This window comes from Zonotrichia albicollis, chromosome 4 (assembly GCF_047830755.1).
Source record: "Zonotrichia albicollis isolate bZonAlb1 chromosome 4, bZonAlb1.hap1, whole genome shotgun sequence".
NCBI lineage: Eukaryota > Metazoa > Chordata > Aves > Passeriformes > Passerellidae > Zonotrichia > Zonotrichia albicollis.
The window spans coordinates 6,721,824-6,746,634 of record NC_133822.1 but is presented as its reverse complement, the minus strand read 5'-3'; the positions used below and the strand labels follow the sequence as shown (position 1 = coordinate 6,746,634).

General features: G+C 41.1%; 1 protein-coding gene across 11 annotated transcripts in view; it reads right to left on the bottom strand.

The window, feature by feature from the left end:
* CELF2 (CUGBP Elav-like family member 2) overlaps nucleotides 1-24,811 on the bottom strand; it is a 547,488-nt gene that overhangs the window by 51,070 nt on the left and 471,607 nt on the right. For all 11 annotated transcript variants that reach the window (XM_074538727.1, XM_074538723.1, XM_074538722.1 and 8 more), the window contains 3 exons: nucleotides 17,137-17,271; nucleotides 6,642-6,721; nucleotides 1,638-1,796 (listed from right to left, as the gene is read on the bottom strand). In XM_074538727.1, coding sequence (XP_074394828.1) covers nucleotides 1,638-1,796; nucleotides 6,642-6,721; nucleotides 17,137-17,271 — 374 coding nt within the window. The remainder of the gene's footprint in view (nucleotides 1-1,637; nucleotides 1,797-6,641; nucleotides 6,722-17,136; nucleotides 17,272-24,811) is intronic.

Below are 24,811 nucleotides of genomic sequence, written 5' to 3'. Positions count from 1 at the left end.
CCAACCTCAGTACTAATATATATTTTTAATTGCCGGGTAAATTGCTGTTTATATCACTGTATCAAAACATTGTATGCACAAAAATGATGTATTTATATATACACAATACATATATATGGGCACATCAATTTCATAGAATCATAGAATGGTTTGGTTTGGAAGCCACCTCAAAGTTCCTCCACTTCCAACTGCCCTGTCACAGGCAGGAACACCTTCCACTAGGTCAGGTCACTCAGAGCCCCATCCAGCTTGGCCTTGAATCCTTCCAGGGTTGGGGCAGCCTCAGTTTCTCAGGATAACCTGTGCCACTCTCTCACCACCCTCACAGGCAAGAATTTCTTCTGAGTATCTTACCTAAACCTGCCCTCTCTCAGTTTAAAATCATTACCCCTTGTCCCATCACTAAATTCCCCTGTGAAAAGGCCCTCTCTAGCGTTGTTGGAGGCCCCCTTCAGGCATGGAACACTCAAAGGTACCAGAGGCTTCTCTTCTCCAGGCTGAACAGCCCTGATTCTTTCAGCCTTCTCTCCACAGCAGAAGTGCTTCAACCCTCTGATCACCTTTGTGGCCTCCTCTGGATGTGCTCCAGCAGGCCTGTGTCTTTCCTGTATGGGGGCTCCAGAGCTGGGTGCAGCACTGCAGGTGGGGCCTACCACAGCAGAGCAGAGGGACAGAACCCCCTTCCCTGACCTGCTGCCCACAGTGCTGGGGATGCAGCCCAGGACATGTCTGGCTTTCTGGGCTGGAAATGCACATTGACAAGCTTCTCATCCACCAACACTTCCAAGTTCTCCTCAGGGCTGCTCATGATCCATGCTTTTGTGCTTGGGATTGCCCTGATCCAGGGACCTTGTACTTGGCCTTGTACTTGGTGAGGTTATGTTTATCTTACTTGGAACCATGAGGAACCCCCAAGTTATCCAAAAGCTCCTCAACCAGACGTCCCAACTCCAGAGCCACAAAAGGCAGAGGCTCCCCCTCAGCTGTGATGAAGGGGAGCCTCTCTTGGCCATCCAGCACCAAAGATTCATGGCTGTGGATTTCAGATTTTCCAGCAGGGATAGCAGCTACCACCTGTTTCTCATCTTACAAATGGACTAAGGAAAAGGCCATTTTACATTTATGGCTTTTCCTGGCCACATTCACTTTGTGTATAAGGGGATATGAACCATGCATCCTTAGCATTGGCAGGACCGTGCACTATAGCAAAAGCCATTTCCAAATGAAAATATGGAAATTTAATGATTGAACCACAACATTTTAGTTTAGAGGCTGTACCATATGGATATGGCCTCTACAGTGTCCAGCTGCCTATCTGTCCTCCCCTAAGGAAGAACTTTAATTTTATTCCAGCTACAAAAACCAGACTCTAACATTCAAAACCACCAATAAAACTAATGGAATAAAATTTTATTTACAATGGAGGGGTTAGAACTAGGTGATCTTTAAGGTCCTTTCCAACTCAAACCTTTCTATGAATCTGTGAATTGTTTTGCAGATAAACACTCCCAGAAGAAAACTCACTGTGTATCCTGGACAATTTAGCAATTTACTGCAGGGAGTTTAATAGAACTGATTTACCATGGTCCTAAAATAAATAGAGCATATTACAGCCACCACTTCTGAAGTGAACTTACAGCTAGATATTGTGGTGTGAGTCCTCCAAGACCTGTGAGGTTTCCCCAAGTGGCAGTATTGAGCTGTTGCATCTGCTGAGCCAACTGCTGCTGCAAACGCCGCTGCTCCTTGTCCTTTTGGGTGTCAGCAAACTTCACCACGATTGGCGAAGAGCAGCCCTGTGGTTGGACAGATTGGGAAAGACAGACAGGTTAAATCACACCAGGCCACCCTCACCTCGTGAGCTCAGCCATGTCCTGTAGGGCCTCTGGCACTGGCACAGCCAGATTGTTCACCCTCTCTTTGTCACTGGCAAGCACTAAGATTTTTCAGGTTCTTATGAAAAGAGGCTATGGAGAAATTATTGATTCCCCAGCTCTTTTTATAAAGCACCTTTCCTCAGGCTCTCTTTTCCTTCCAGCTATCAAAATTGCTGCCAGAGACAGCAAAGTGTACCAGTCCTCTTTAATTAAGCTTCACAGCTGATGAGATGGACACGATGCTTTGTCTGCAGTCTGTTTCCGAGGCAGCGCCAAAGGGAGAGGTGTCCAACCTCCGTGCTGCCAGGGCCCACACAGCCAACCACGGTCTGGCTGTGCCATCAGGCTCAGTGCAGCTGGTGTGTGCACCCTAAAGAGACTGGGAGCAGCAGATTTACCTCAGCACCCATTTACATCAGCGAGGCACTGGCCTGTTCACAGCAAGGAGCCCTGGTCAATTCACCCACCTGCGGTCCGCGCCCGGGCACGCTTTGTACCAAGCACCCTTGAGATGGGAACAAAGGGCAGGATGCAGACCAAAAGGGACTAGTTCTGGTGATAGCAGCCCATTCCTGATTGACACCACTTCTTCTATTGCTTCTATCAGCCTCTTGTTACATGGTATGGCAAGGCTGTAAGATGCCTTAGGAAATAGGGAAGCTGTAAGAAAGAGCTAGAGGTCTGGTCTGCAGCCTATTCCTCACCCATGGCTGAGGGACCCTTGGGAAGAAGTTGGAGGTCACAGACCAAATGGACTTTTGAGGTAAACTGGAGTTTCCCTTGGACTTCGAATTGGGCATTCCTGGGCAAAGACACTGAGACAATGAGACGTGATTCTGAAAGATGTGTCTGTTGATTTCTCTCTGGTTTTTTCACTGCCAAGAAACGTTTCATATTTTAACCTTTCAAGTCTTAATTTTTCTCAGATCAAGAAAGCAAGCTATATACTGCAATGATTCAGTTCTTCAAATTAATTCAAGCATTTTATGAGTCATCTGAACTGTCAATCCATTTCATACTGCTTTTCAACTTCACAGCATCCAATGAATAACTTCCCTTGCCTTGCTTTGTTATACTAATTTCTTGTCTAACTTCAATGCGAACACAATGGCAGGAGTGATAAGTGACTCAAGTCCAAGAAACACTGCAGTGCTTGAGCCAAAGTGTATAGTGAGGGATGCAGAGCAGGGTTCTACTTCACCTACTCTTCCCATGGCTGCTCTCACAACACTGTGAACATCCTCAGAAAAGTTCCTGTGCTCAATTAGTTACAAAAAGCAGCCATGTACCTTTTCTCTGAAAAACCTCACACCAGGACAAGTGATAAAAATATTCCCAATCATCAGATAAAATAATGAAATAAACTGCAATAATAATAATAATAATAATAATAATAATAATAATAATAATCTTCTATCAACACTGTTCCTTTAGAATTATCTTAGAAAATCATTGCTTGTGGTTTATTATTCCACCTCCAATTCTTTTCCTGTGTGTTTCATTGTAAAAATGTCTTTTAGTGTTTCAGTGAGAACGAAAGGAGATCCATAACACTCCAGCAATCAAATAAAGATTATGAAGGAGTCGGCTTGTTACACAATTACCTCTCTCTAGTGATTTTTATACTAATATTAAAAATAAGATCACTTAGGAAAAGAGAAGAAAGAAAAAGGAGCCAGGGGGTAGAGGATGTGAGAGAGATTTTTCTGGTTTTTCTAATTAAAAAAAAAGCAAGCTGTTTCTATCTTATACGAGCTACAAATAACATTATTGGTAACACTGGGCTAAGAACAACTGGAATGTACTGCCTTCTGCCTGGATGTACAGGAGAATCAAGTATATTTCCAAAGAAATAGAAATGAGTATCAAAGGAAGAAATATTATATGGTTATTTCAGTTTTCTGTTTGGTAGTTCAGCATTCAATACTACAGCTGACATATTTATGAATGCTTAAATGTCAGTAAATTGTATAAAAACAATATCTCTGCAATTTATGAATCTATAATTCATTTTTTCACTGTCTGCTCTATATTTCATCACTTCATCATTTTCAAGAAAGCAAACGTTCTGAAGATTGAGATTATATCTAGCAAGTGGCTCTATATGAGAAAAGGATTGTTATTGTTGTATCAAATTTACTCCATGATAACAAATTAGTGTCTTCTACTGGTGCTGCATTTGAATGACTTAAACAAACAAACAAACAAAAAAATTCCACAGAAAAGAAATAGAAGAGCACTTTAAAGCAGCAATTATATTTAAAAAATCAGTTGATTTAACCAGGTCAGTAAGTCAGGTGGAAAGAGCAGTAAGAGAATGCATTATTCTATGAGACGTGTTTATCTGGACTTAACAACCCCATTGTTCTTTCTTACCCCTCTTTGAAAATTCATTTTGGTCAATGATGCATGCTAAAGAACTGAAAATAATAAAAAAAGGGGAAAAATCTGTAGTAATTGGGTTGAAATGCAATTGTGTACTACATATCTTCCCCTAAGCTCACTTTTATTTGCAAAATAACATGAAACCAAAGTGTCCAAGATGACTGTTTCAGGCTGAGGTTTGACATGTAACACTAGTCAACCCAATTTAACTTTGCACTAGAAGAGTATTGGCAAAAGTGAGAATTTTTCTTTTTTCTTGCCTACGGGGTGATTCTTGTTTTATGCACTTCTATTTCCTAGCTTGAGGGGAAGCTTCCAGCACAAACACAAGGTGCATCTCCCTTCCTCATTCAATGGCTTCACATTTCCATGCCATTCATGCCATTTTCTTCCCAACAGCTGGCGCTGCCTTCACATTTTTCTGTTGTCAGGTTGAGTCCCTCCTCCATGGAGAGGGAGGATGCACAGCTTCTTTCCAAGAAGGGACTCAGCCTAAGCTCAACTGATGCAAATCAAAGGGCAAACTATCTGCAATTGCCTTGCCAAATTGGGGATCTCATTGATGATGTCTCTAAAGGTGTTGAGAGGGATTTTGATCCAATAGTAACTATTCTACAGAACTAATCTCATTAAGAGCATCCTGCCAAAATGCAGCCTCTTTTAGAGTGCTGCAAACAATAGAGGAGTGGGAGAATTTCTCTGGGAGGTGTTATGTCTTTATTTTATCATCTTCAAAAGTAGAGGTGTGTAAAATTCATTTTGCTAGATGGAAAAATGCATTAAAACACATGGAAAATATAGGTAAAACACAATATTACCAATAAACATTTCCTTTTTACTTGGAATCAAACCCAGCAAACATATAGATCTGAATTAATGGAGCAGTGCACGGCAGACAAATTACTACAGGTATTATTGCAGAGACTCAAAGTGGCAATTTTTTCACAATATACTATCAGACTGCATAGACTGTGTAACAGCAGCTTTCTAGTAAAGATAATTTCATTTGTTCTCATCTCATTGGCAGATTCTCAACTAAAACTGTATACCCAGGGTCTAAAAATGCATTGCACTGAAAAGAAAACACATTGATTATAAAAGAAGCTCAACCAAATTCAAACGTGATGTTTGGAAAGACAACAGCTTTGCAATGCTGATATCATTACTTGTACTATACAGGAAACAGTTAGTGACATTTTCATGCACTGGCTTAGGTTTTATCTTCTCCTCCTCCTTGTCCTCTGTCCACCCTCCCACCCCTGGTGTCCCCCCTTGGCTCGTTACACAAAGCAGCTCAACGACATGACGCAATAATGATTGTTTAGCACCCAGCATGCTTTGGGAGACTAGAGCATTGCAAAGGAAAATCACTGAGAGAAAAAAAAAAAAATATTGAAAGGTCCTGGTGGAAAAAGAAATAAAATAAAAAAAAAAGAAACAAGTGCACATAACATCAATGCCACCTCTGAGAAAAATCATCACTACACGAAGATACAGTATACATAATACAGTATAACATGCACTCTCCAATGATAAGCTAGAAGATCCAGAGTAAGTAAAGATTTCATACTTGTGCGGTTTTTTGTGCAAAATTCTGAAAGACCATGACAAAAATCACAGACTGAAAAAAGTTTTGAGATTGCCAGACAAGCTGTGGCATTCAATAACCACTCCAGTGACCAGATCGTTAGCCAGCAGCTGAAGTCACATTGAGTGAACTGGTTTAAAGTTTTGAGCTGCTCATCATGATAAAATACGAGGCCATAGAGGCAGTTTGGAGGAAATGAAGAGTGTTGCTTGTGAGGGGCCCAGCCACGATGGTGCTCTGCAGGAAGTGCCACACTCGGATATGCTCTGTCATCATTAGCATTTTTATTGGCTACATGAAGGAGGCGAAATAATATTAACTTAAAAAGAGATTCTATTTGCAGAAAAACACATGCACTAGTAACTCAGTGTGGCCATGTTAAATCTCTTGAGCTTTTTCTCAGAGCAGTGCAAACCACAACACTTAGAAATCTATTTAAAAGAAGCTAAGATTTTTCTTGGGGGGAACATGTGTTAAAAATAGAGGTAATTTACTCATCAGAGATACTCTGAGTATAACTGAGGAGTGGTATTCACAGCTTTTTTATTTTCTGCTGAATGCCACTGAAAATAGGATTGAGAGCCGTGTTTGGATACCACACAGCAGCCTTATTGTGCTCTTTTACGTGACTGAGAAAAATAAAGCTTCACAAAGACAGGTAGAGTGAGCTGGTAAAAAATTTAAATCTGTGATTGTCATGTGTCTGATCTGATCCAGGAGAGCATGGCTTTACCATTCGCAATCATTTGCACAAAGAAAACAAAGAAAGGGCAAATGATACAGTACTGTACCTCCATGGTCTGAGACTGGTGCATGGCTTTGATTGCATTCTGTGCCATTGCCCTTGTAGAAAATGTGACAAACGCACAGCCTGTGGGAACAAGGGGACAGGGAGCAGGAAAGACAAAAAACAACAAGACAAAAGGGTTGGACGCTTGTTAAACCAACACAGTCTACGAGAACGGCCACAAGACGACACTGTTCTCAGTAGTACATAAAAATAAACAACTTCTCTAGTTTATTTATTGACAGTGCTGACTTGCTAATCTGACCATAGATGAAAGAAAAAAAATTAGGTGGAGATGGGTGACAAGAAGGGTTTTTATTTAATTTTTTGTTTGCTTTGTTTTGTCTTTTCTTTTTTTTAAAATTTGTTTGTTTGTTCTGTTTTGTTACTGTTTTTGTTCTTTAGCCACAGGGTTTGAAATAAATAAGGCTGTTATGTAGCCTTTGGATTGCATAGTTAAATCTATTCAGACCATGCATTAACAATTGCTTGCTCTGGCTTTTGTGTAGGTAAACTGTGGATAGTGAATAAATGTCGGCATCACTGACAGCTGAACTGAGAATTTAATAAAGGGGTCTATAACATCACAAATTACTGTGATGCACCCAGAAGTATCATACAAATAAGAATGAGAAAAACACCACTGTGTATCCTGTGACTATTTGTGCAAACACTCAGACAAAATTCAGTAATGTAGGTGGAATCTCAACATTTAAGAAAATAACATTTTAAAAATAAAAATCCTTGTGGTATTTGTTTCTCTGAGTTCTAGGTACAAGTATAATTCTTTGATCCATGAAAGCTACTGCCAGCTTGAACAATTCTGAAGCTATGTGCATGAATAACTGAAAAAATCACTCTTTTTTTCCCTCTTCAGCCTTTAAAATCATAATGAAAAGCCAGTAGGCTAATGCCTGGGCTATTTTTCCACCCTTTTACTATTGTCAGCCATACCTACACTGGGCATAGTGCAGGTCAACGTTTTCAGTGCATGACTCACTGCCCTTTTGGCTAATAAAAACATTGCCTCCTGAGATTTACATCTTATTCTTCATGCACCCTTGGGCATCTTAAAGAAAAAGACTGTGAAATTAATGCAGATTCAGGCTGATTTTGTAATAATACCATGGCACACTAAAAGCTTAGCTAAAGCAACACAGACTTATTTCACTTGTGATCTCTAATGACTTTAAAAGTGCATTGATTTTCAGCTCCCTTAGCCTTGCACAGTTTGAACTTAGGTTTCAGAGAATAATTTAGTGTTCCACTCAATTTCCTCAAAACATTATTATTATTACTACTTAAAAGATTTCCAAATGAAGCAGATCTAAGCACTGAGAGGCTAAAGCATATTGTCATTTTAGAGCTAATGCATGAAAACTACATTCTGGCATCAAAAATACAATATTGTTGCCCCTGTGGCCAATGGGCAAAATAAACCATTTTGCAATCCAGCAAGCAACAGATTGTTTAGGTTATGCAAATCAATTTGAGGCATAGAATACCTTTTCTTTTTAGCTCTGTGTGTACCTGGTAAGATTATCAAGTCAAGACTGTATTCACATTTTAATCAAACAACAGTAAGAGAAAGCAATGCCTGATCATTACCCAAAAGCACTACATCTAGTCATGAAAATAAAGTCAATGCATTTTTGCATCATGCGGTATTTGTTTTCTCTTTAATGTAAAGGCCCTTGATTCAAAAGAACCTAAACTGGCTTATGTTGCTCTGACTATGAGCACCATAAAATCAGAAATCAAAATTCTTTTACCCAAACTTCACCACAGCATTGTGACCTTCTGTATTTCTTAAGTAACAAAACAGCTGATGATGTCTCACCACTCTTTAGCCACACTATATAATTCTATACTAGTCTTGTTCAGCAACATATTTCTGTCAAAGAATATGATGTAACAAACCAGCTTTCTCTAAGTAATCTAGACAAAATGTGCAGCAGAAGGGTAAATAATATACAGTACTTCTCCTAGATTCCATATTGCTGCTGTGCACTAAAATTAAAGAGGCCCAAATTTACCATCAGTCTCAAAGTAATCTCTCTTAATACCATTTCTGTTATTACCATTATTCATTTCTTGTCTTGCAAATTCGGTGGGGGATGAGCACACATAGAGATATACTGGAGGGCAGGCAAGGAACCCCATGCAGAGCTTTGAATAATATTGTTGATAATGGTCAAGAAACTGCTTCAGTCACTTTGGTTCTCGCTATCCAGGAGTGTGTACTATAGTGACAATTACTGAATGGAGGTTTCAAATGCATGAGAAGCATATAAAATGTCAACAAAAATCAGTAAGACACAGTTTATGCATTTATCACAATTTCTCCCCAGCAGTTCTGCTGTAAGTAACTTACTGAGAGATGTTGCAATTAGCAGGTCTCAAAAGAAATGTGAATCAGCAGAGAAATAAAGCTGCATTCCTCTCAAGATAAAGCAGACTGCCCCTTCCCTCCCCTGAGCTTTCTCTCTCTTTAACCACAGGGCTCAGCTGTTGGGTATTTCAGTGCCCAACACCACTGCAAAGCCTTCCTCCTCACTCCTCAGCCCAAAACCATTTGCATGGGTCTTGTTGCCTTTGTCACAGAGCAAAAAGACCTTTGTAGCAGATCTCTGTACCAATTTGAAAGAAACTTGTTCTTTGGGCAAGGGGAATGCCTGATGAATGAGGTTATGCAGCTTGAATATGAGCATTTGGAAGCAGCATTCCACAGAGAGGATGGGGCAGCATTTTAATTAGGGTTTGCCAGCCAGAGGCTACAAGGTTAAGTCCCCTTGTTATCTCTATTCAGCAGGCCATTTCCCACCAATAGACAGTGGCCATTTCCACACTAAATTTCCAATTTACCTCAATAACATGGCAAAAATTCAGTACACAATGTTATTTCTGAATTATTTGAAAACCCGAACTTTAAGAGGTTGCCATCAAGTGCCCCAGTTAAACATTTGTTAATTTAACCATCCATTGCTACATGTATTCACATTCAAGGGTTATTTTTCAGCTACCAAGCCTGGACACTCACCCACACAACATTTGTATATTTATTGTGTGTGCATATATATTTTATTGTGCGTGGAATATGAAATCATATCTATTTTATTATGTGTGAACTATGGACTCCTTTCCTTCATGACCAGACTGCCACACTGGATGGGAGCTTAGCCTATGTCATAGGATTTGGTCTATTTAACTCAATCACTTTGCATTTATATTTTAGGTGTTCAGAAAAAGCTGTTTTGAAAAGCTTGTATTTGCTGCCATGGTCAATGGCAGCACCTTGATTATCCTCTGTGGGGCACATATGCACTGGAGGAAGATGGTTTAGTTGGGCACCTAGAATTTAATCAGAAGTAATTCAAGGACACTGGATTTCATTTCTTTATGTTTCTGAAGGGTTGGGAAAAGCCTTTCCAGCACTCTCTCACTCACTGTGTCACACGGGTGCAGGTGGTCTTTTGGGAACACACTGCCAGCTTCAGGACCGTAAATCACAATTAGAAGAGGACAGGACTAATCAGATTTCATGCCTTGTGGTGCAAGGAAACAAGAAAGATTTCCATGGCCTCTTACCTCACCCTATGAAACATGGCATTGATTGGCATGCCATGGAGCGAGGTCTTCCCCAACCCACAGCTACGAGCAAACTATTTCTGTTCTACCCCACCGAGTCCTGATATTCAATCATTCCCTTCTTACTGGAGCTGTGGAATCTCTGGGAGGGAAAATATGGAGAGGGGGATGTTTCTATAGCTAGTGGCTTGAAATAACTTCAGTTTGTACAGCCAGCTACCTAGCTACACCAAAAAATAGATAGTTTTGTAAAAACAGCCAGCCTACAAGACACCTCACACTTATTTATCAGCTCTGGTTTCAAAATGTCAGGAATCACTGACAGAAGGAAAAGGGGAGGGAGAGAGAAGATCTAAGAATTTTAGCTGCTTCTTCAAGGCTGCCTTCTCACCCCCTAGAGCAGATAAATGAGTGACTGGGGAAAGGTTGCTGGAAGTAATTTCCTTCTGCAGGCAGAATTGGAGTAAGGCACCCAGCCCTGGCATGGGAGAAATTTTATCACATCTGTCACGTTGGCTGAGAGAACATCTAAACTCACAGGGAGAACATCTAAACTTACTCCTTATCCCTCTCCCACCACAAACTGAATGAGAATTCTGAAAAAGCAGTCAAATGTGATAGGCCTCCTCCTTGATCCTGGTCATCCCAAACCTAGGGCTTGCTGCTGGAGTGACTGAATATTTGAAATATTTAAAAAAGCTCAGCTCTGCCCCATTTCAGCTCCTGCTTCATGTGATTCTTCTCCTCCCAGGTTTTTCTATAAGTGTTGAGAAACATTCAGTCAGGAGTTTTTCCACAGCCTAACACAACATTAACTCCTGACTGAGAAGTGAAGGAGAACATTTTTATCTATGGAAGCTTCAGGTAAGGTTCACACCTACACAAGAAACCTCCCTTGTGAAACCACCATGGTCTACAAGAGGTTTTAAAGTGAAGCCAAAGGGAGATGCAAAATGCAGAGACATTGTTTGGAAGTCTAAAACCAGGGTTTTGACACAGAAGGAGACCCAAGAGATTTCCAAAGCCACCCAAGGAAGTGCAGTGTTGGGAGTGCTGGCTGCGCAGCTGGTGCTGTCATGGTTGCACCACAGCTTCCCAGTACACTGTAAACAAGTTTTTCTTCAATTTCTGTAAAGAAACAAAAGTGAAAAGCTGCCAAATACTCCTGCAAGGAGTAGTTGGGATCCTCTGAGATGAAAGCTTCTATTTAAAGAAAAGATAAGGCTTGAATAAAAAGCTATGGAAATTGAAGTGTGATAAAAATAAGATCTAGTTGGGTTAAAATGTTTCTAGCTGAGATTGCAAAGTAGACTTTTCCTTTTCCTTTCCTGTGCTAATACAGCCCAATCTGAAGGAAAGAGCATCCTGGAAAACAGCCTTCTAATGAAGACATCACACAAAAATCTGTCTTGGTGGCTAAAAAACATTTAATCTACAAACTAAATTGTACATCAAATTGTTTACTGTAGTGATATCTGGTGGTTAAGTACTACCTAAGACACACAATGACAGGTCTGAGACCAAGTGCAACAATTCAGTCTAAAGAAAATAACTTGAAAAAGCCACAGTGAAGTTCTTCAGTTTATGCATATCAGGCACATAAAGGTAACAAGAGGCACATCCTGTAACTGTGTCTCAGCTCTTCAGCTCTACTGATTTGATTATTGACTGGATGACAGGTTGTAGATTTTAAATTTCCTGAAGTTCATGGTTCCCTCAAAGCATTTCTAATTGGACATTCAATTACCGACCCTGCAAAGCACAGACTTCAGTAAGTGGAATTTACACAAAGCCAGAATTAAATGGGTACCAAAGACCATGTTCTCTAACTCTGCCTCGATGATCTTCTTGTTGGAATAAAGCCTCTTGCAAATTATTTCATTTCATGATTGCCTCTTGGGAGGGATTGCTGCAAAACTGCAGTAATGGAAATCTGAGATGTAGTCACTGGCCAAAGGCCAGCAGAGACATTGGTCACTTGGATGTGTTGCTTCCCTCCCAGCTGCAAAAGAGTTTCAGCAAGGGAAAACAAAATTAAATGTGCCATATGATTGGAAAAAATGAAAATGTTACCACATTGCAGCAAAAGGCATAAGGCACAGAGGTGCTTCTGAAGAGCTATTGAAAACACAGCACTTCCATGTCCTTGCTTCCCATCACTTACTGATACACAATTCAGAAAGTAACCCCTAATCTAGGGTGTTCCCACAGCTGGCATTTCATGTTACTTCAGCTCAGAAAGGAGCAGTAAATATCCAGAGGAAAGAAAACCCCAGCATAAAAGTCCCTCACCTATCCCTCCCTGCAATTAATTGTGATGCAAATACTAATTTTCTTTTACTAATTCATCCAGAAAACCCTTGAATCTGAAAGTTCTGAATGGATTTTCAAGAAATTAAATTGCCTCACCATGGTGTATCTTGCTATTCCATTTCTAACCTGCTCTTAAAGCAAAGAAAGAATAAAAAAACAATCCTTGTAATCAATGTCTGCAGAAATGTTTGCTTGTCCCATGTGCCTGGCAATGTTTTGTTAAAAAATCATACAATTAGGAGCCTAGAAGATGTAGAAAAATGCATTTTGAGCTTTCTCACAATTTTCATGGTATATCCAACTCTCTCTACATGTTATTAGCAGGTTTTTTCAGCGCATGCTATTAACCCAGTTGACTTCTTTCTGGTATCTGATATATAAATCTGCACTTAGCAATACAGCAGAATAATTTGCTATGTGGTGCTCCTGTGATAAGGATAAGAGGATTTTTTTTATCATCATTACAGATGGCAATAATTCCGAGAGTGATACAGAGATATTGATCCACTGATCTAAAAAAAGCATTTTACAAAGGCAGAGGAGCATCACTACCCTTATTTTAAATAACAGGATAACAGAGATGATGAGTGACCAACTCACCTATGGTCAATACAGCACATCAGTGGCACAGCTACACAGCTACAAATCAAACTTGGGGATTTCTGGCTATTTTTGCACACTCCAGCTCTCATTGTCTGGCTGTCTGTGCTGGCATCCGTGGTCATGTAGACATTACACAGTGCTGGGAGTCAGTAGGTCTGAAAGTTTCCTTAAGCCGTTTACAATGAGTGATTTAAAATCTTAATCATCTGAGGCAGTTCACTTCTACTTTTTCATGATAATGAAGCTTAGCACATGATATCACAATCATGAATTTTTGTGAAGCATATTTAGCTCTTCAGAAAAAGTGCTGGATTAAACAACCCTGCAGGCTGAATCCTTCTCTCTGAATAATGAATATTGTACAGGAAGTGGCAAGCTTCTTTAGATAGTCCCATGAACCCTGCTCAAGAGGCAGCCAGCCTCCGTGGCTGTTGGGTCCCTGGGTTCTTTATCTCTACAGCCAACAGGGTATTTTTATTTTTTAATACCTTTCACAGCTAGGAATTACTCGCTGCCAGCCAGCTAATTTCACAGGGACTATCCCAGAGCCTTTGCAAGGCAATGCCTTATGGTTGCTGACTATTCTTGTAGCTGATTGAAATAATAGCAAGTTACAGGTATAAACAATGGTTATTTATTTCTTAGATGCAGGAGTGAGTAACAATGGGGGAAAACATGACTCAGCCAAAAAGAAAACCTCAGTTTCTTTAAAATACACTGCTGCACCACTGGAGCTCTGTGTCATTACTTTAGTCTCATTTTAGAGCTGAGTTTCAAAGAGCTGACAACAGGAATTTGGAGTGGTAAAAGTGACAGTCCATTATGAGTAGTGACAGCAATGGGTGCGACTTTAATATTAAAGTTCTGTCAACTCTTGGTTAGGAACTACAATAGAAACAATGAGCTCCATCTCTCTCCCCTTCTCCCTTTATCTCAGCACTTATATCACACTCATCACAAAGTGTTACATTTTCCCTTGATGCCACAGGATGGGATTTCTCCTTGCTACTGGAGCCCATGTGGTACAATGCAACCCCAAATCCTGCCTGTGAGTGAAAAGCAGACTGCTACTCTCCCAGTGGTAAAGTTGCTGATGTAGTGTAGATGGGCTAAAATAAAAGTCAACCAAAATCTTTTTAGTCTTTACTAAGGAAAAAAACCCCAAACCCAGTCCAAACCAAGACTGTTTTACTGAGTCATGTAACCTGAAGCTATTTCTTGCAACTATCTGCTGGTAATGCAGATTATTTCCCCGAACCCTTTAAGAAAGCTTGAAAGCTGACATAAATACCAAGGAAGATACTGTTCAAGCTTTTTTCATCTGAGATACCATGAGATGTACCTGCCAGGCAATTAAAAAGAGATACCAAACAGAGTTTACTGGACCATATTTCCATCTCACTGCTGTGAGCAATGAACTGAGCTCCTGAAGGCTCTGGCATGGCAGGTCAGGGTTTTCCTCAGACAGTGACTATTTTTCATTCACCCCTCTGTGTCTAGGAGGGGAGCACATCTGGATGGGTGATGAGTAAGTAAATAATGTTTGTGGAAAAGGGAATTAACATCTTGGAAATGGTAACATGAATTAAAACTCATTAATGATTGGAGATCTTTACAAAGATTCAACAGCGTAAATTCTCCCTCCTGAAGCAGTTTTTCACCTTGTGCTTTTTCAGTCAAGCTCCCTCCTCTGCAGATGTCCCTCAGCACTTTTCATTTCAACTGCAATACCAACCATTTTCACAACACTTTGCCTTCTCTCATGGAGTGGTGGTTTTGTGAAGCTGATAAAAATCTGCCTGAAAAACCTGGTTGGCGCAGCTGAACCCATTTTGAAGTGTGAACATGGGTGTGTAGAAAGCAATTGGAGTTTAACAAGGCATGAGGCATGAGGGCATGATAGAATATCAGTCGTGATTGCGACCGAAATGAACCCGAGCGGCGCAGAGGATGCAGCTCTGCTGTGCTCGCTGGTGTGTGACCTACCTGGACAGAAATCTTCAACCTCCAGCAGGAGAGAACAGCACTTTAACCGTACAGCTGTGCTGGCCAGCACACAGCACTGCCCTGCCTGATACATTGGAGACGTGGCTTAGGAATTTCAGCTCCTGATTGTTGTGAGATTGCTGTTCACAGCAGAACAAAACCACCCCACCAACCTCACTTACTCTGCTGGATTTCATAATTAGCTTTTCTATGCTCCTACTATACTGAGTCTGTTGAATTAAAGCAAGTATGCAGTGGGATTTTTATGGATCCCAGGAAAGATCCATTTCTTTGTTGGGTGATGCTGACAAGTCAATTAAATCTTTTTTTGGGGCTCAAAACATCTGATGAACAGATCTTGTTATTTCAGCAGTTAATTAGCTCCTTTCCCACTTGTGTCTTCCATCATCCCTTCCTTGTGCTGCTCACACAATGAAATCAGTGAAAATCAGAAATACTTATTTTGCTTCAGTGTTGGGTCTAGGAAGATAATGGCAACACTCTATTCCATCAGTAAACATTCCTTATTGAGCTATTGATTTAACCAATTTTAGACCTGTGCCCTAATCTTCCCCAAGGCAAAACCCATGATTGTGAGGCTCTACTTGCCTGAAGGGACTGCTGTATCCCAGCCCCAAAAATTTGGGGACCACAAAGCATAAATGTAAGTGCATAATTTTCTTGGGGCTCCCTATTTATTGTAAGAGTGGTTTTTCAACAAGTTCAGAAGTAGTACAGTACTTGCTTCCAAGCAATGCCATGATACATAGGAATACCTGCACATCCTTTCCTGAAATTTATAGGAGTTTTATAGAAACTGGAAACCCCCATGCACAAATTGTTGCACAAAATTGTGTTGATTCTATTGCCTACTAAAAACAAGTAGATCCAAAAGTAAAAAAAAAAAAATCTAAATCTATACTCATATCTATATGCAAAGTGGTAATAGATATGCGTATCAATTACCTTTTTCTGTGCCTTTTGAAAATGTAATTAAATGCATAAACTGTGTACTTTCTATGGATTTGTTTTCCCTATAGATGTGATGTTTTTCCCAGCTTCACAATTAGAATTACTTTACTCCCTGTGCCATTAAAGAGCTGTGGCAAGTTACAACAGCATAGTCCTGCACTGAGGGATGGGACTATCCTTATTTCCTGTTGTACTCAGCAACCCCTGGCACTGATGTTCTGAGAAGGTTCATGCTCTGAGAATAAATTCAAGTCCACATACCATGGAGTTAAATGCAGTCTGTATCATCAATATACATTTATCTTTCTTTTCAATAGGTTTTCAGAAGGCCTTTCCCTAAAAGGTACTTTTGCACTCAAAAGGGATCACTGGTTATTGAAATCTGTGCAGCATTTCATTTCCAAGTTCAGGTTGGTCACTTGACCACTCTTGATGGTGATGCTTAACACCTCTGCCCTGGTTTTTGGGTTGTGGTAGAGGCGCAAGATTTAAAAACTCTCTTTACAAACTTTTGTCCAGGCAAAGCTCTCAGGTCCAGGGTAAGCTCTTTGTTTCTCACTTACAGCAGACCTATGTTTTGCATAGAGTTACAGAAAACACAGGAATGGAGGAGAGAGTGCTACAATGAGGGCCAGTTCCCATCACCCTTCATGCCCTCAAGCAGTCATTTACAGTCCTGTCCTTTTAGGTGTTTTTTTTTGGCCTTGTGCTACAAAGCAGAAATGAGGTCAGGGGAGCAACTTTGATTTTGTGAGAGCAGAAAACTGAGGGTGTTTTCTCAGGGTGCAAAGGAACCTTTCCAGCTGACAAACAGGGTGATAACACAAGTTAATATGTTGGCACCGAGACCTTTCTGACACTGGAAATAAAAGGTGATAATTTCAGTCACTGTGAAAAGTTCATGTGGATACCTTCATCACGTGGGACGTATTACAGAGTAACCTCTCGCTGCAGACAGCAGCTCTGCCTACCTTGGCTGTGACATAAAGCTCCCAATTAGCACTTAAGGAAAGAGACTTTACAGGCTGCACACTCACCTCGGCTCAGCCCATCTGGTCCCCGAAGGATTCGGCATTCTTCTATCTGGCCGAACGGAGAAAACATCACCCTGATATCATTCTCATTACACTTCTTCGAAACCATTCCTATGAACAATTTTCTGTCTTCCACAGCTAGAAGATAAAAATAATGAATGAGCAAAGGCCATTTCATCTTTTTGCTGTGATCAATGCTTCATTACCACATCAAACCAAGCTCCAGTCATGTGACTCTGGCTCTGTAACTGAAGACAAGTCCTAAGGCAAACACTTTATACTTACAACCTCCCTTCCCCCTTCCTTCCCCACCCCAAATATCTCATTTCTCTCTCTCTCTCTCATTCTTTTTAGTGGTGCCTGCTGTTTATATAACATATTTATTGGCTGTCTTAGTCACTCTGCATACACCTCCCCTTCACGGCTTCTAAAAGGAAAGTATCCTCTGTTAGAGACACTTTTAAAGATACCCTTGCATAGATTCTAATTCAGATAAATTCCCTCATCCCCCTCATGTGTGAAAGAAATCATGATGGGGTGAGGGTGAAGAAGGGATTGTGCATGTAATGATACAAGCTAACGAACAATATTCCTGAGAAATGTTTTGAGAGCAGCTCCTATCTGAGCTTTCAATTTCAGCCAACTTAACGCACGGCACTGGAAAGGCAGATGTGCAATGACTGCTCTGGAAAAAGAATGCATTAAATTTTTCTGCATTTTTTTCTTTTTCAGTGCCACAGCCCTCTGCCCTTCAGGAGGACACAAGACATAATTCAGGACATCACCCGAACACCCTCTGATGCGTAATGATGCTGAGTTTGCAAAAAACCACCATGAAAAACGTGCTTTACCTGAATTATTGGTAGAATATTTTCTGCTTGCACTGTCACCAGCACCAGCACAAGCTGGACTGCTGCAGCAGGATGCACACAGCCCTATTAATCAAACCCAAATGTACAGGTCTAAAGCTGGGGACTCTTGTCAAAAATGAAAGAGGTCATCAAAACTTAATTCACTCTGGAAAAATTTAAAAATGTTAAGGCATCCACTCATCTATATTAAACCAAAAATCTAAGTGCTTATTATACAGTACATACACCAGTGCTTTCTTCTTCTCTGGAAATGGCATGTAAATCCAATTCCCTGTTAATGAGCAGACTGTCAGGGTTTGTGGGGAAGCAAAGAGGGAAGGAAAGCTTTACTCCAGAGAGTCTGCAGTGCACTTACTTATTTCTATTATTGTGCAAATTATTTTTGTAATGAAGTATTTTCATTTCTGGGCTTACAATAAAAAAAAAAAAAAGAATCCTCCCTTGTTCTCTAACTCTGTCTCCTGTATTAGTATGAGTTTGTCATATGGAAAAAATTGCAGCTGAGGAAGAAGGAACTGCGTCCATTTTTTCTAGGATTTTATTTCTGTTATACTTCAACATTTTCAGTGCATTTAATAATTTCAGGAATAACAGGAAGAGGTTCATGTTTATTGATCACGAGAAGTGTTTGAAGTAATTTTCTCCTTAAATCGCTGACTTTAAAAAGTATTTGTAGCTTTTATATAAGCAAGCACCAAACCCATGCATTTTTCAGAGCCCAAAACAGAGACCGGCCCCTGCAATCCCAGCTTCTCACTCCACAAGCTTGCAAGAAAATTGGTGTGAATTTAACACCCAGGGGAAGATATTTTCTTCAGCAGAGATTCCTCAAGACTGAACATTTTCATTCACACTTTATATTGAGGTTCCACACGCAGGTGAACCCTCCAGAAAGGGTTAAGAAATGATGAATGCATGGCATGAGCCAGTTATATACAGATCAGGAGCTGAATATGCGTGATTGCAAATAAGACCTGCAAGTTGGAATATTTATACACACACACACACACACACACATATATATATATATGTCTACGTCTTATTATGAAGCTTTACATCTGATTCATAATATATAGCTGACCTTGATGCTGCTAAATATTATTTTAAGGGTGGGAAAGCTGAATTGCCTTGCTCACAGCTACAAGAGGAGTGCAGGCAGACACTTCTGCTGGTGGAAAGATGCCTATAACCTGGCTGCAGACAATTCCTATATTGCCCTGAGCAATTTCTTTGAGGAAGTTCCCTGGCAGCCTGTCCCCTCAACAACAGCCACAGATTATGGCCATAGTGCAGGAAAGATTTTGAGACAAGGGGCCCAGCTGGGCTGCCAGGCCTGGATTCTCCACACCACAGACTGAGGTCAGGCTGGGTGAAGACTTGGTGCCAAACACATTTCCAAGCATTCCCTTCTGCCCAGTGTTATGAACCTCTTATTTTGTGTCTCTGTGTCAGCTAGTAGCAACCAGTTTAAATTTGATCTTAGGCTTGAAATAGTGTGCAGGTCTACCTTAAGGGTGGCTAGGCTCCAACTCTCTTTTAAAAATAGCTGCTGGCAAAGTTGGACAAATGCCTGCCACAGCATCCCAAAAGAGTTCCCTTGGGTCCTGCTTTGGTGCCAGGACAAAGCCTCAAACCAAAGAGATTCACGTGGAGACTGAAAAGAAATGAGTTGTGAACAGAAGGCTTTGTTTTAATTTTCCAAAGAGTAGCAGGCGACAAACTCCCCATCGGCCTCCTTCGGTTTTGGTAGTAAACCTATAAATATGCCATTTAACTAACATGATTTGCAGGTTTGCAGCTTGAGGGTGATTTTATAGTAAATTAAACATCCAGCTCCTGTGTACTGTACATCTTAAAAATGCAGATTTCATGAAGAATGCTCAGAGTACAGAAAACATATTGATATGATGACGTGCTCTGCATTCAGTGCCATTAGTCAGTGCTGATCAGTGTTGAAGCTTAAGAAAATTGCTATTCTTTTTCTGGCTAGAGGCCCAGCATAAAAAACATTTAAAGTGACATTTGTCAAGATCAAAATGACATGTTTTCACTCCATCTGATAGAACATCTGATATTATTAGGCTGAAAGAGTTTTTCCTACACAGAGAAAGGAATACTTTTCCACCTCAATAAGACTGATTTTCAGGAGTTATTTCTGCATTTTTGGTCAGCCACTTCTTTCTTTCTAAAATGAATTCTTACCAGCCACACAGGCAAGGTGTGAGAATCAGACAACAGAGCGCAAGCAGTGTGGGTCAAATGCTTTTAGAGGTGAGGAAACTTCCCTCTGGATCTGCCCAGCCTGCGGATTTTCCTGTGTGTTTTGGATTTCTCCCACAGACTGTAAAATGAGCATTAAACACCTCACCCAGCAGAGCACTGATGCTGGGAAAGGTGCTCCTGCTTAGGGAAAGGATGGCAGCCTAAACCCACCTAGCCTAACTTCAGTGACCTACAGGTTTGGTCTCAGCTCAACTGGTTGTTGGCAATGCCAAGAGATCAGCTCCTTCAAAGAGTGACAGGTCTCACCTCTCCCAGCAAGGTGGCAAGGTGCATGACAAGGTGTTTCTCCCTTTGTCATGGGAGTCTCTCCCCTGCTACTGAGAGTAGATTACAGATTGTTTTTCCACACTGACAGTAGACTGACAGATGCTGTTACCTTCCAGCCAACTCCCAGATCTTGGGCATCATGACAACATGTAGATGTCCTGAGCTCCAGCTGCAGGGACATCAGGAATGAATGAGCTCTGAGGGGCTGGACAAAGCTTGGGAGCTGCCAGTGCTTTGGGCAATGAGAGCAGGCAAAGCAAAAGGCTGGGGAAGGATAACAGTGTGCAAGGGCCAGCACATGTACACATATCTCAAAAGCATTTCACTGCTGCTTGATAACTCTCTCTCCCACCCCTGGGGTAGGTTTCAACAATTCAAAATCCAGAACAATCAAAACTTTTTTAGCCTACGTTTGACAGCATTATTTCTGAACCTTGCTTATGGGCCTAGTTGAACTTTCTGACTATTTTACACCACTCTGGGAGAATGAAGGAGATGCAACTGTTTGGAAGCAGCAGATAGGATGGGGTGGCTGAATGCCTCTCCTTGATGGACAGAAGCAGCCAGAAGGTCACTGTAAACAAGGCCTGAAGTTCTATTTATAGGAAGAAATGTGTGAAACCACACAGTTTCTTGATTAACACATTATGGGGCTCACCTTTAATCCATCCCAACACATTACAAATGCAGGCTGGCTGTGCTGCCAGGGCAGTTCAAGTGACACATCCAGTGCTAAGCCTGCTGGATTTGGGCTGGGGTTTGCCAGAATGCAGGAGCACTGCATGAAGAGGAACAGACACCTGTTTTCAAATGAGCAGAGTTGCTCTTTTAACCCCATCAAGGCTAGCACTGCCATCACTAGCACACGTGCCTGGGCATTGTGTTTGAACCCACAACTCTGCCTTAGCCATCAAAGGTTATCTGAGATGAAATCTGTCTCTGCTGGGAGGGGATCTTTTCAAACTGAGCCTCCTGTCTTCTGACAGCACTACATCCAGCTTGCAGAATAACATCCTGAAGGGCCTCATTTTTTAGCTTTACTCAATTTGCTTCAGTAATGAGCATTTCTTGCAGGCTGTATTAGATTGCTTGTGCTAACCCAGGAGGATAAAGGAGTAGAGATTATTTTCTGAATGCTACAAAAGAATTAAACCCTGTAATAATTGTGGGAAATCTCCCTGAAGATTCAACACAACTTTTATTTTCACTCCTCTAAACCCCCAAAATTCTGACAGATCAAAATGATAACCCTTTATTGTACATTTCTGTGGAGTCCAGTCAGATAAAGAGTGAATTTTCTCCCCAGAAGATGCCTTCTCTTTTGAGCAACTAGATAAATAGCTAATTATGTATACATGGTGTGGAGGTTTTGGGGTTTTTGTGATTTGGTTTTGGCTTTTTACTCCCATATAGAAGGGAAAAGGTGAAATTAGACATTTTATCCCTAGCTGTAAGCCTGTGAAAACCCCTTGCATACAATCTGTCAAAGTCACACCTGAATCCGGAGCTGCCTGCATTAATTATCAACTTTTCTATGTGTTAGTGCTAACATATGGCATCTAATTACTACCTCCAATTCGGCAAAGTTGTGCCACTTAGAATTTAAAAATTTTTTTTTGTATTTTCCACTAATGAAATCAATAAAAATAAATTTTAAGATTACTCAGCTACCCTCCTCCCTACTTTATTTTTTTAAATGGAGAATTTTGTCATTTTCCCTGAAGCAGTGATGCTTTGATCCATTTAAGAGCACACTGTCTGCGGGATATGTGCCTGAAAGTATTGACTGTGCTCAAATCCAGATCCAAGACATTTAGGCATTTGCAAATTGTAGGATGTTAATGGCCACAGACAACTTAGAGTCAAGCAGGTGTTTGTAAATTTTTCAGCATTAGACTGGAGGAACCCCCTTTGTTTGAAAAAGGGAAAATGTCCTTAAAAGGATAAATACTGTGAGTGATGAATCTAGTAATGGTGGAGCCTTCAAAGTTGAAAAGATGGTTCTTTGGCAGAAAATCCTTAACCAAAATTTTCTAGACAGATTAAAACAACCTGCACAAAGGTGATCTGACCAGGACACACTACAAGCTTCATCATCTGCAAATCTTCAAGAGATATTATGTTTTCCAACAGTAAGAAGCTTTTCAGAATCCCTCTGAGTACACAAATTAATTAAATCTGAGGGCAAGTCTTGCCCCATCAACTCTAGGTGCTAAAAGCTTGGTGGAAGAGATCAAGATTTGCTTCATCTGCATGAGCAGAGAAATGACTAAGACACATTGTAGGCAGGGAATGAGCCACTGGAATTGCTCAGAGGAGCTGTGGATGCCCCAGCCCTGGAAGTGTTCATGGTCATGTTGGATGGGGCTCTGGGCAGCCTGGTCCAGGTGTGCTGGAGGTGTCCCTTCCATACCCATCTCCCAGCTTCCATGAGGTGAGCTTGGCCTCTGGTGTCAAGGGACAGATTCCTCAAGTGACCCAGAAATCTAAGGGCAGGAACAGTGATGGAAAAGGAGGAACATTTCATCCTGGGAGGCTCTGGCTTGGATGCTCATTCAAAGCTTTTATACAAGGGACTCAGTATGGGGAGGGGGCCTTTAATCACACAGCAAATACTGTTCTTTGAAAACCTCTGTAAATTGAATGAGAGGACCTGCCCTTCCTTCCTATGGAACTTGAACAGGTCTATCAATCCTTCACAAACATCTACAAGCTCAGAAGAATTGTAGTGTGTTCAACTTGTCCTACATGTCTTTCCATAAAAAAATTTTGACCAAGAAAATTTCTTAAACCTCTTTGCAAACTGAGAAATACCACTTTACCCATAAAATCCACTGGGATCCTCCCATGACTCAGAAATCAGAGACTTGAGTATTCCTCAAAAGCTCAATCAGCACGGATCATGAAAACCAAGATGCCTTGGCATGTCTTTTTTATTTTCCCCTTTGAACTTACCAATCCGGTTGAAGAAGTACAGTTTACAGTTTGCTGTTGGCATGGATAATATACCTCCTCAGATGGACAGCCTGGAGCATATGGGAAACATGTGCCAAACAAACCTCCACATCCCCCACGTGGTTGTTTTTTCTCTTTCTTGATCTCCAAGCTGCTGGCAAACTGTCACCCACTCATGGACCCCATGCCTACACGCTGCCTTTCTGAGGAGCTGTACCATTATTACCATCATCGTGGTATTAGCTTGCCTTCTGTTTCTCCAGGTGATTAAAAAAAAAATAGTTCACCACCCCTTGAACATGCCTATCAAAAGTTCCCACACCCTTCAGGAATCTAAATTTAAAAAGGTGTTTAATCAGACAGTTGGAACCCCTGAACTGACAATTTGTTTTTTCCCCAAAAATACAAAGAAAGGCAAGGGAAAAAAAAAAGTGAAAAACCCAATCCCTAGTACTTTTTGTGCTTGGAATAGATGCCAGAAAATAAGAGAGTATTCCCACAGTGCAAACAGGAGTTTCATGCAGATAACCCTAGACTAACAGCAGCAGCCAGGAGCCAACCTACCCTGCTTTCCAAGCAGGCACTACTTGCAGAGAAGGACAGAATTTGCACAATTCCCCACAGTGTTTTTCCAATATGTTCAATCTCCTTTAGAAAGAAACACTTCAGGCAACGAACAAGTAACTCGCTGGGAGTCAATTTTGGCCCATTGCCTCTTATTTTTCTAATTTGCCAAGGAAATTGAGGTGAAATTTGTCTTTGAAAGAAGAACCCATGGAGGCCATACTTAGTTCAGGCCAGCATTCCTGTGCCTAAGGGATAATTGTGCCCACTGCTAGCAGTAAATACTAGGGACTGGAGTCTGGATTCCAACAGCAACATTCTCCTTGACTACAGTGGGGCCTGAAAACTTCAGTCCTTCTGCCCATCCAGGTGCCTTGGCCTCTATTCTGAGCATTCAAAGACAGCAAGAAATCACTGTTAAAAATCTTTGGGAAATGTTTTTCACCCAGACGGTGGCTGGGCACTGGAACAGGCTCCCCAGAGCAGAGGTCACAGCACCGGACTGACAGAGGTCAAGGAGCATTTTGAGCACATGGTGGGATTTTTGGGATTGTCCTGTGGAGGGCCAGGAATTGGACTTTGACAATCCTCATGGATGGATATGTTTCCTTTCCAACTCAGAATATTCAATGATTCTATAATTCCAACCTGAGAGAGAGAACACCCCCTCCCATACAAATGGGTGACGGCTCATATTTCCTGCGCTCACGGGCACTTTTGTTTGGAAAGTTGTCATA